Here is a 12,772-nt window from a genome sequence, read left to right as displayed (position 1 = left end):
TTAGTGGACACTAATGGGAGTAACGATTTTTCACGATAAATCGTGAAAATTTCTATTGTATCGCGCACTGTACCAATTTTTGACGATTTAAAAAATATCGGATGATTTTTTTAAATCGTCAAAAAACGATTCACATCCCTAGGAGCTTATATATTTCAATTTCTGAGTGTGTTGTCTTGTCTTTTGTTGTCATCTCTTTCCCTTTACCTTGGTCTTTTTTCGTCTTTGTTAGACTGAAAGTTTTTGTTAGTTTATCCAGTTTGTTTTTTTGTGTGGAGGAGTGAAAAGGAGTGGTAGTGGTGCTGAGGAGAGTGTGCTGGTAGTGTGGAGGAGGATTGGTGGTGGTGGTGGTGGTGATGAGGAGGAGTGGTGATGATGGTGTAGAGGAGTGAGGAGTGAAGAGAATGGCAAGGGAAGGGATAGGAGTAGGCGGGAAGGAGAAAGGCAGCTGAGTATGGAGGGAGGAGGAGGACAGAAAGCTAGGGATAGACAGAAAGGGCAAAGGTGATGGTAGAGTAGGTGCAGCAGGGGGGAGGAAGGGAGGGCAGAGGAGAGTGGGAGCAAGAGTGAGGAAATGGAGGATACCTCTCCAGAAGCAGAGGTGGCACCCCATTCTGGCAGCCACTCATCTGAGGGCTTTGAAGTTCAGCATGTAGGACAATGAAATATGACCATCACAGGGGTCCTAGAGAATTATACAGTGCTGCTCGGCGACCATGCAGCCAAGACATCAAGGGCAGTCAAGAGCCCGATCTGGCACACGATCGACCAGGCCATATCCAGGCACAGCGACATGAAATGGAGAGCAGATCAGGTGGCCACAGGTACCATCACATCAAGGCCCAACTGAAAAGCAAGATGGTTAACCACAACAAGTATATGCATCAGACTGAAGGAGGAGCCCCTTGTCCCATCATACTGACATCAATGGAGGAGCACCTCAGGAGGATAGATTTCCTTGGTGATGGCTTATTTCATTATTTAGTTCCATTGATTTAATTTTATTCTGACTATATGGTTGTCCAATGTCTACCGACAGAAAAATAAAGCCTGGCTAAATCAGCACAATCAATTAAAAACAAACAAAAAAGGAACAAAAGAGTCTATTATTTCCTTTATAAGTATCAAGAGGCCAATATTCAAAGGCATTTGGCTGAATCACTCATGAGTTATCTGGCTAAATGCCAGATTTTCAAAACTGCTGGTACATCGCCTGCTAACTTAACCGGAAAAGTAATGTTTTTATGGAGGTAATCCAGGGCAGGAACAGAAATAAAATAAGCCAATTCAAAATGTAATTTTCTTTATTTTTGTTGATTTTGCATAGCGGTCTACTTACTGCCTCAGTGGCTCTCTTGTTGTTGACAGTAGAAATTGTATAAAGATAACCCTTTATGCTTGCCAGTCTTCCATGCTGACCACAGGTTACCCATCTTGTTGGTTCTTACTGCTAACTCATATGCCTATAGTAGAAAAACAAGGATCATTTCCTCCTTTTTCTATCCACTAATCATCTCTACTTGCCTCTTCCCTATAATCTTCTCTAATAGTTATCCATGCATACCACCAGAATGGCCAATGAATATATTTTATGATTAGTGGCTCTGATTTAGAAGATGTGAGTGCATGCACATTGACCCAAGCCAGGAGATTCAGCATGGATATTGCCTGGAAGGAAATTGGATTCCGTCCTACTGGCAGTGTGGCCAGAATTGAATTGGCACTGCTTACACTCTGAACTAAACGTCAATGCATAGGAGGTAGAGCTAGTGAGCTCTGAAGGCCTGAGGTATTAGGAGGCAAAGGGGATTTGATGTTGCTTGTGGGCCTAGAAGGCCCAAGGTGTTTTGAGGGAGTGAAATTTCAAAAATGTTTGGAAGGGATGATGGGCATTTGCATTTTTTGCTTTTGTTTAATAGATCTAAACCACTAACTTGTATGTAAATTCTGCTCTATATACATTAGTACATATAGATGCAATTTTCAAGAAACTCTTTTACTGCACATATTTTACACAAATTTAAGCTTGTAAAATGTTTGTCTTTGAAAGTAAACAAATCCATAGTACATTTGTTAAAATCCTCTAAGTACTTTTAAACTGCTCTTTGGGGCGGATTTTAAAAGGCGCGCGAATAGCCTACTTTTGTTTGCGCTCCAGGCGCAAACAAAAGTACGCTGGATTTTAGTAGATACGCGCGGAGCCGCGCATATCCACTAAAATCCTGGATCGGCGCGCGCAAGGCTATGAATTTTGTATAGCCGGCGCGCGCCGAGCCGCACAGCCTACCCCGTTCCCTCCAAGGCCGCTCCGAAATCGGAGCGGCCTCGGAGGGAACTTTCCTTTGCCCTCCCCTCACCTTCCCCTCCCTTCCCCTACCTAACCCACCCGCCCAGCCCTGTCTAAACCCCCCCCTTACCTTTGTCGGGGGATTTACGCCTCCCAGAGGGAGGCGTAAATCCCCGCGCGCCAGCGGGCCTCCTGCGCGCCGGGCCGCGACCTGGGGGCGGTTACGGAGGGCGCGGCCACGCCCCCGGGCCGTGGCCACGCCCCCGTACCCGCCCCCAAAACGCTGCCGACACGCCCCCGAAACGCCGCGACGACCGGGCCCGCCCCCCGACACGCCCCCCTCCGAGAACCCCGGGACTTACGCGAGTCCCGGGGCTCTGCGCGCGCCGGGAGGCCTATGTAAAATAGGCTTCCCGGCGCGCAGGGCCCTGCTCGCGTAAATCCGCCCGGTTTTGGGCGGATTTACGCGAGCAGGGCTCTGAAAATCCGCCCCTTTGTGTGGTGGTGGAGAAGGGGAAAAATAGCAAACATGCACTTGAAAATCAAATATATGCATGTCGTTTTAATTCCCTCACCTCAACATGCCCATATGAATGCATATTTTTCCCACAATAGCAAGTGCTCAAGTTATGGAACCTACAAAAAATGTACCCAACTATGGAGAAGGCAATTTTCATTCAGAAAGTTACCCACTTAAATACTTTAAAAAATTTCCTCCCAGCTTCCTTTATCTCCCATTACCTCTGCTGTCCACTTAGGACAAATAGTATCTACGTTCCTTCTCATTTTATGAATATGAGAAAACCTTTTGTGGGCAGGGATGCATTACATCTTCTGTAATTTACTTATCCTGCCATGAGATTATTTATTTTATTTATTTATTCATTCTTATAGACTGCTTGAGCAGAGAAACCATAATTGGGCTCTATAAAAGCCAAAAAGAAAAAGAAAATTAAAATTAAAAAAAAGCCCCAAAAAAAGAAATCACCTAAGCAGCTTTTATGCTTCCTTGTCAAGAAAATGTTTTCAAAATATGATTCTTTTTCAAAACTTTTCTAAAAACGCCCTGTACTTCCCTGTTTCTGAAGCTATAAATTAAAGGATTTATAAGGGGAGTCACAGTGCTATAAATGACGAAGACCACTTTATCTTGATCTAAAATATACTTTGACGTAGGGTTCATGTATATATATGTGACTGTCCCAAAAAAAATACTGACCACAGTTAAGTGGGAGGTGCAGGTGGAGAAGGCTTTGCGTCTGCCTTCTGCAGTGCGGATCTTCAGGATGGTGGTGATGATGTAACCATATGATATCAAGGTTAGCAAAAAGGAACCAAGAATCACAGATCCACCAAGTATGGAAAGTACAATTTCATTGACATAAGTATCAGAGCAGGAGAGCTTCAATAGTGGGGGAATGTCACAGATGAAATGATTAATTATATTAGTCTTACAGAATGGTAGGCGTGATGTAAGTATGGTGTGTACCAAGCCATTCACAAATCCAATGAATCCTGAAATGGCTGCCAGTCGAAGACACACCCAACTGTTCATAATGACTGAATAGTGCAGGGGGCTACATATAGCCACATACCGATCATAGGCCATGACAGTAAGGAGAATACACTCTGTGCCTCCCAAAGAAACGAAGAAATACAACTGTGTCAAACAACCAGCAAAGGAAATAGTTTTGCTTTCTTGCAAGAAGTTGGCCAACATTTTGGGGACAGTAGTTGAGGTGTACCAGATTTCTACCAATGCCAAGAAAGAAAGGAAAAAGTACATGGGAGAATGAAGACATGAATTCAACCTTATAATCAATATGATTTAGAAGGAGTTGGGATGCCCTGCATAATCAGAAGAAAATGTTAGATTAAGAAGGATTCATCCATAAGTCATCCACCAGTATTTACTCAGGCCTAGTCCAAATGTTCATCTCAAGACAAAGGTCTTTGTGCTTCCATATTAAGAATAGAACTTTGTACACAAGGGGACACACGAGTCCAAATGATGCAAATATATTGGATAAAAGTAAAATTGGAATCCATAGAACTGTCAAAACACTGAACACCAAGCGTCAAAACTAATTGACATCCAAGGCATATTAATTTTACCTTACTGTGCTTCTAGGACAGCCCAAATATCCTTAATAGTAGATAAAACCCAGACTTGAGACAGTAATACCTAGGGGTCTTAGCTAGATGAAATTAAGAACAGATTAGAGATTGTGAAGAGTCAGACTCATATAAGTGAAGGGTTTGAGGCTGATATTGTTTCTGTGCTAAAGATGACAATTTGAAAAATTTGGTGAGGTGCCCAATTCATCAATTTTACTGATTCAGGCTGTCTCTGCAGTTTAAATGTTAATTATTGGCAATATTAAAGCTCTTGCACAATCATACCTCCAGTTGTGAGGCCATATTATATTCCTCCATATAAAAGGAGAAAAGCCGAAGAAGCTCAACCTGATTAATCTCCAATTTATGATGATAGTTTAAATTTGACTGATTTTTTTAGAGACATCGGGTGAAAAATTGGAAACCCTAGCAACATTAATTGTTTCTCTAGTCAGGATCCCAACAGAGAATGGATATTGAGACTGGTTTCTAAACATCATGAGGAAATGTTCTTTAAACTGAGAGTTAAGAATTTTCCTGGATATAACCAAGACTACACAAAAAAAGGAGGAAACAGTTTCTTCTTTTTGAGACAAAGTGAATTTCAATTAAGAGCACAGCTCCATCTAAGCTGAGCACATCAGCGATTGCTCATACATTTCCAAGCATCACTTACAGGTTTTATATGGTCACTCATAAGTTTGTGCTTTATTCAGATATGCAGTGCCAACACTGGCACTCAAAAATTATTGGGTTAAAAACTTTGCTGCTCACATGGAAAAATATTTGCACAAACCGACTCACTCCTTGGAGGAAGCAGTGACTAAGAGCCTTGTTTGTTTTAAAGTTATCGTGGAAGTGCTTTATTAAATATCAGAATGTGTCCTGTAGTTTGTTTTGTTTTTTTTTAGCCTGGACAACTAAAGTTTATTTTTCAAGGATAGGCTCAGCTGCTTACTCTGAGTGTGCCTTGCCTCCTTTGTCTGCGCCTTGATATATTTTGCATTCTTAGTTTCTCTCTCTTTAGTTTTTTAGGACGATACCTGTACGCTATTTTTATACCTTGATACAGTTGGTCTGTTTTGTTAGTGGCATTATATTCTCCCTTTGAAATTGTGGACTTAAATAGGGGTTTGATATTTCTTTTTTTGTTTATATCAGTAGTACTGTGTGAATGCCGGCTTTCTCTCATCTCAATTTTTGCTTGATTTATAAATACAAATTTTAACAAAAGAATGCCCATTTTCCAAAAGAGTGTTTAATTTATACACATAATTTGCTAGTTCCATCTTATCAATTAATCAATTACATTTTTTGTATAATTGCCTTATTCTGAGTCAAATGAAACGTATAAACAGAGAAACAGAATATAATTGCAGAAAATGACCATATGCCCATTCAGTCTTCCCTTTCTATATCTCCTGCACAGCTTTTTAATCCTTCCCTGTCTCTCAAACATCCTGTGTGCTTGTCCCGTGTTTTCTTAACTTTTTACTTTGTCCTTGTCTCTATCACCTCTACTGGGAGGCTGTTCCACGCATCCACTCTTTTCTGTAAAGTAATATTTTCTTAGATTTCTTCTGAGTCTACTCCCTTTCATCATCATCCGATGAACTCTCATTTCAGATCCTCCTTTCCTTTGAAAAAGGCCTGCATCTTGTACATGTATTCCTTGGAGGTATTAAAATGGCTCCATTATAACTTCTCTTTCCCTCCCTTCCTCTGTGGTATACATGTTTAGATCTTTAAGGGCCTCATTTTCTAAAGTATCGCAGGCCTGTGATACTTATGATGAAGACCACTAACTTATGATGATGAAGACCAAGATACTTCTGATGAAGACCACTAACCATTTTAATAGCTGTCCTCTGGGTTGATTCGATCTGAAGGTGCGGTCTCCAGAACTGCGCATGGTATTCCACCAGTGAGTTAGAAGGCAGTATTTCCTCCTTTTTCCTGCTAGCCATCCCTTGCCTTCTCCATCCAAGCATCCTTCTAGCCTTTGCTATCACCCCCAGATCCTGATTCTCTTTTGTGTACAGAAGAACTTCACCCCCTATACCATACTACTCCCTTGTACATTATAGGGAATGAAGGTCATCTGTAAAAAATCAAGAGTAGGATTTTGACTGACGGACCCTGCCCCATATGTTTTAGCAATTCAACATGATCTCCTGTCCAATAGCAAGTACAATTGTAATGAATGATTGCTACATATCTTAAATTTAAAGTATATTTTTCCCTTCTGCTATCTCCTTTTCACAAGAAGAGTCAAGATGGAATTCAGACCCTCATATACACAGGCCCAAAACCTATGCTTTTACTGGAAATTAACCACAATTATTCCTTAACAAATGAGTTTTCATGGTTTTCTTCAACCATACATTTGATGCAATAACATTTGATCATTTTTATTCAATTTAAAATTCTCTGAATTTCTATTTTACATTTTGAAGGACAAATAATAGAATGTCTAACTGCTAATAGAATGAAATGAGAAAAAAAGCACAGATTTTCTTGGAGAATAAAGAAATTGGGTTATCTGAGGCAATTTTTTTTTTATTGAGAAAAAGCTTGGCAAAACTCTTGCTTTGTACAGTCTCACGTTGATTTTACTTTTTTCAGAATCTCACACTGTTTTTCAATATTTTTTTAATTGCTTCCTGTACATCTCTGTTTCTAAAACTGTAAATGAGAGGATTTAATAGTGGAATCACAACACTGTAAAATAAGGCAGCCACTCTGTCCTGATTTGGGGTGACTTGTGATGAAGGACGTATATACATAAAGATTACTGTCCCGAAATAAATGCTTACCACAGTCAGATGGGAAGAACATGTGGAGAAGGCTTTACTTCTGCCTTCTGCAGTGTGGAGTTTCAGGATGGTAGAGATAATGTGAAAATACGAAATTAGTGTTAACAGGAAGGAGCTTACAATCACTGCCCCTCCAACCATAATTCCTACAAGTTCATTGGTATGAATAGCAGAGCACGAGAGCTTCACCAGTGGAAGGATATCACACATGAAATGATTAATTTTGTTAGGTCCACAGAAGGATAGGTGCAACATGAGCACCGTTTGAATCAAGCCATTCATAAAACCAATGGCTCCTGAAGTTGCCACCAGAAGAAAACAGATCCAATTGTTCATAATTTCTGTGTAATGCAGGGGGCTGGTTATTGCCACATAACGATCATAGGCCATCATTGCAAGGAGAACACACTCTGTAGAACCCAAAGAAATAAAGAAATATAATTGCAGAAAACAACCAGCAAAGGAAATTGTTTTCTTCTCTTTCAGGAAATCGGCCAACATTTTGGGGACGGTGGTTGTAGTGTACCAGATTTCCAGCAGAGCCAAATTAGAAAGAAAAAAGTACATAGGGGAGTGAAGTCGTGAATCCAGCTTTACGATCAAAATGATTGTGAGATTGCCAGCCAGTGTCATTAGGTAAATGACAGCAAAGATGACAAACAGCAACTCATTTAGCTCTGGCACATTTGCAAGTCCAAAGAGAACAAATTCAGTTACTCTGGTCTGGTTTTTATTTTCCATGTTTCTGACAAAAGTAAAACAATTACCACTTCAGTAATTTGATCCTTACTTTATTATTTTTTATTTAATTCAAGAATGATAAAATACTAGGGATGTGAATCGTTTTTCAACGATTAAAATTATCGTCCGATAATGTTTATATCGTCTTAAATCGTTATAGAACACGATACAATAGAAATTCTAACGATTTATTGTTAAAAATCGTTAAATCGTGTTAGTGCGCACTAACTCGAGTTAGTGCACACTAACTCCCCGTTAGTGCGCACTAACTCGATTTAGTGCGCACTAACTGAAAATGATACAAATAAACACTTTCCAGGTCACTGAAGGTCAGTTAGGAATGAATATGTGTTCCTATTGGCTGGCTGCCCTGTTATCTATTGATGTTACCAAGGTTACCACTGAGGTGATGGTTGGGGGGATGGGAAATGGAACTGGAAACTAACGAACACCAACAGAAAATGAAACAAAGTGTTCACACTTCCCAGGTCAGTAAAGGTCACTTAGGAATGAATATGTATGTATGTATTCCTATTGGCTGGCTGTGCTCTTATCTATTGATGTTACCAAGGCTAATACTGAGGTAATGGTTGGGGGGATGTGAAATGGAAACAGTTGGAAGCTTGACAAAAAAAGTAATGTAATGATCAGCACTCACGTGACTAGAACTTGTTTGTTTATTATTTTTGTTAGCAGGCACCTGAAATGCTAGTGCATGTTGAATTTGCCAATCACTGTGCATTTTAGAAAGGTGGTCCTGGCTGGAACTGTACACAGTTCAAATATATGTAATTGATTGTTGGTAAGTGTATTTTTTAAGTAGCCACACTGGCACAAGTATGTTTACTTTTCCTCCTACTTAACTCACTAGCTCAGCTTTGTAAGAAGGGCTTCTCTGCTTGTGTGTTGTTTTTGTTTGGTGTGAGGAGAGCAGAAACATCAGATCTTTATTCAATCTACTACAGTCATCTCTTACAGTGCCCTATCCCTATTAATACCAGGAGTGTTGTGATCTTCCTGCACACAGTGCCCTAACCCTGATACCAGTCTGAGACAGCTCCCTCCCTGCATTACTAGTGAGAGGCTGGCTTCACAGACAGGGGGGAGCTGCCTGACCCTCACTCCTGACTTCCCCCATGTCCCAGCTAGTGAATGGTGTGTGGGTGAGGGGGGGGGGGGAGGATGGTGAAGTCTGAGACAGCTCCCTCCCTGCATTACTAGTGAGAGGCTGGCTTCACAGACAGGGGGGAGCTGCCTGACCCTCACTCCTGACTTCCCCCATGTCCCAGCTAGTGAATGGTGTGTGGGTGAGGGGGGGGGGGGAGGATGGTGAAGTCTGAGACAGCTCCCTCCCTGCATTACTAGTGAGAGGCTGGCTTCACAGACAGGGGGGAGCTGCCTGACCCTCACTCCTGACTTCCCCCATGTCCCAGCTAGTGAATGGTGTGTGGGTGAGGGGGGGGGAAGGATGGTGAAGTCTGAGACAGCTCCCTCCCTGCATTACTAGTGAGAGGCTGGCTTCACAGACAGGGGGGAGCTGCCTGACCCTCACTCCTGACTTCCCCCATGTCCCAGCTAGTGAATGGTGTGTGGGTGAGGGGGGGGGGGAGGAAGGTGAAGTCTGAGACAGCTCCCTCCCTGCATTACTAGTGAGAGGCTGGCTTCACAGACAGGGGGGAGCTGCCTGACCCTCACTCCTCCGGGGTATTGTGATCTTCCTGCACACAGTGCCCTATCCCTGATACCAGGGGTGTTGTGATCTTCCTGCATGCAGTGCCCTATCCCTATTAATACCAGGAGTGTTGTGATCTTCCTGCATGCAGTGCCCTATCCCTATTAATACCAGGAGTGTTGTGATCTTCCTGCAAGCAGTGCCCTATCCCTGATACCGGGATGTGTGCAAGAAGATCACAACACCCCCGGTATCAGGAATAGGGCACTGTGTGCAGGAAGATCACAACACCCCCAGTATCAGGAATAGGGCACTGTGTGCAGGAAGATCACAACACCCCTGGTATTAGGGATAGGGCACTGTGTACAGGAAGATCACAACACTCCTGGTATTAATAGGGATAGGGCACTGTGTGCAGGAAGATCACAATACCCCTGGTATCAGGGTTAGGGCACAAGTTCTAGTCACATTGACTGATCACATTACTTGTTTTGTCAAGCTACCAACTGTTTCCATTTCCCATCCCCCATATACTGTCAGTAGGAAACTTGGTAACATGAATAAATAAGAGGGCAGCCAATAGGAATACATATTCATTCCTAAACTGACCTTAACTGACCTGAAAAGTGTCAAATTGTATCATTTTCAGTTAGTGCGCACTAACTTCCAGTTAGTGCACACTAACTCCCGTTAGTGCGCACTAACTCGAGTTAGTGCGCACTAATCGGAAAAAACGATTTTTAACGATTTTTTAACTAAAAAATCGTGCCTAAGACGATTTTCTTGCCCTGCCACACGATTTCTATCGTTAAGACGATATGGAAAACGATTCACATCCCTATAAAATACCAAGACTGTACTACACCCTACATGATGCCAAAATATGTGGGGAATTTTAAAGATAATTTTAGCTGAAGGTTACTATTTAGATCCTCACTGAAAATCTTGTAGGCTAATTAAGTAATTAACCCTCTTAGAGTATTTGCTGGTAGAAAGGAAACATCTGTGATTTCCTACCTGAAGAAGAGACCCTAATGATTTGCAAAGTTTTCACCATCATAAATATGCATCACCCTAACTTAGTGTTTTGCAAACTGCATCAGTTCTATTGATTCTATCAAGAGAAAAATCAGAATAAAAAGATGCTATTGATAGTCCCTTCATACATTAGTTTCAAATCTTAATTCATGAAGATGCCTCAATGTATAGAATGCAGAATGTTCTAACTGCAGGAAGAAAAAGAAAAACATTTTTTGAGGCCATGACAGCATCTTATTTTTATTTTTTCAACTACAGCGAATAAGAACAAGCGGAAAGGACGGGGCAGCCATTTCTGGATTGTTACCACACAATGCAGAGATCTGGATGCCCTGTGTTTCCTTGACAAGATAAGCAATCAAAGATACCACCAGTGGTGATCTTCTACCAGGTCACACTAGGTCACTAACCTGGAACCTTTTTAAACCTGATTCCTCTTCCCCATTGCAGCTGACGTGGAAAGTGGTCACCAAAGCATGGATATTATACATTTGTGGGTTTTTTTAGAAAATTATCACTGGGCAAAGCTCAGGGTCATTATCAGCTCAATGAACTTCATTGAAAAAAATGGGTGCCAGCATTTGCTGATCATTTCAATAATACAAGGATTTGGAGACAGCACCTCAAAAAAATCATTAGATTTTACCACATAAATACATACACACACTTTATTTTTGCCCTTAGCAAACTCTGTTATTACTGCTGATTATTCTGACCTTTCTGCCTGTCTAATTTGATAATTCAAAGGGAGCTAGTGAGGTAGGATCTCCATAGAAATGAATTAAATGATAAGAGATCACCTGTAAGGAGAATCATGAATCAAAACTCATGTAGTAAAATTTTAGATTAATACATCTTTTATATCATCCAGTTCCTTTGTTTCTTGAAATCTACCTCTTTCACCATCCTACCCCATGCTCCCCTCGTCTTCTTTTCCCTCTCTATTCTCTTTTATTTTCTTCCTCTTTCTCCTTTTCTCCCTATGCATTTTCATTCTCCTTACCCCTTTCAACCCTTCTCTCTCTATTTTCTTCTTCCCATCCCATAGACTGTGCTGTTATTTACACAGTTTGAGTAACAAGCTACAACTAGCCCAACTTCATCACTCAGATCTTGTGTTTAAGAGTAATCACTGGGAGTAATTAAAATTTAATACCACATTTGCGTACTGCGATGTTCTCTATTGATGATTAAAATGTGCTTATATCTGGTTTTTTGTTTAGTTTCTGGAAGCAACTATTATAGCATAAATATGTCTTAAAACTTATATTACCATTCTCTATTGAATAAGAAAGAAAAAGCCAAATGTATACCATCACAGGATCAGACGCATCCCCCCCCAAAAAGTGTCAAAGGATGTGCAACTTAAGGACAATCAGGAAGCCTGTAGGATAAAGGCATGAGGAAGTCACCTTTTCCTGCCAATCAGAAGCTAAGTAAATTGTTGGCTTTGGCTAGCTTCTGTATTTCAATGATGCTCCAATTTGTGTCCTCGTGATTTTCTTGATCTGCTGAGGCACTTGGGTCAACTCCAGTTTTATATTTATTGGGCTAGACGTATTATAGAAGATCTCAGGAGAGGGTTGACACTCCTGGGATCTAACTAGGAGAGAATTGTCAAGAACTAATAAAGACCTCATTAGACAATATAATTCCCTGAACAGAGTATAGTAGGGCACCTTAACTATATTAGCAGCAATGAGCATAGATACATCTATGGGGCAGTATTGTGCTGCTCAGCAAAGGTATTTGTTCATTGAGTTTAACTTTTCTGCAAATACTGGAATTATTTGTTCATTGTGAATATCCCCTGTACTTCTGTCTCCCCCTCCCCCCCCCTGATATTATTACCAACTGACACTCCCTAATTTTAATGTTTAATAAGCAGCTCCATGAATGCTTCAGTTCTGACTATGACAGGTTCTCCTTACCCAATCATTAAAAAAGTTTCTCATCTTTTAATAGTAAATGTATCCTTAATCAATCTTTATCTTTATTTTCCTGTCCAATAGGGTGCATTGACAGTAGTTCACCTAACTGTGATTTTAGTTGTCTCCTTTTAAGCAAGGATAAAACCAAAAGCATCCATAGAAATTGTGT

The 12,772-nt window shown here is 41.0% G+C and overlaps 2 protein-coding genes across 2 annotated transcripts; both read right to left on the bottom strand.

Moving 5' to 3' along the window:
- Nucleotides 1–3,299: 3,299 nt before the first annotated feature.
- LOC115077323 (olfactory receptor 6N2-like) lies at nt 3,300–4,109 on the bottom strand (the record flags this gene model as incomplete). The annotated part of the gene is made up of 1 exon (XM_029579615.1): nt 3,300–4,109. A coding segment is annotated over one exon (810 nt), but the record flags the coding sequence as incomplete, so codon positions are not given.
- Nucleotides 4,110–7,026: 2,917 nt separating this feature from the next.
- On the bottom strand, nt 7,027–7,962 carry LOC115077322 (olfactory receptor 1020-like). Its single transcript, XM_029579614.1, has one exon. It carries the CDS (start codon nt 7,960–7,962, stop codon nt 7,027–7,029), a length of 936 nt encoding a protein of 311 aa, XP_029435474.1.
- Nucleotides 7,963–12,772: the final 4,810 nt, after the last annotated feature.

Source organism: Rhinatrema bivittatum, chromosome 16 (genome assembly GCF_901001135.1).
Source record: "Rhinatrema bivittatum chromosome 16, aRhiBiv1.1, whole genome shotgun sequence".
NCBI lineage: Eukaryota > Metazoa > Chordata > Amphibia > Gymnophiona > Rhinatrematidae > Rhinatrema > Rhinatrema bivittatum.
The sequence above is the reverse complement of the archived record's forward strand: the minus strand, read 5'-3'. Positions and strand labels throughout refer to the sequence as shown.

Coding starts and splice junctions, on each gene's coding strand:
- LOC115077322 (XM_029579614.1), bottom strand. CDS start 7,962: ATGGAAAATAAAAACCAGACCAGAGTAACTGAATTTGTTCTCTTTGGA.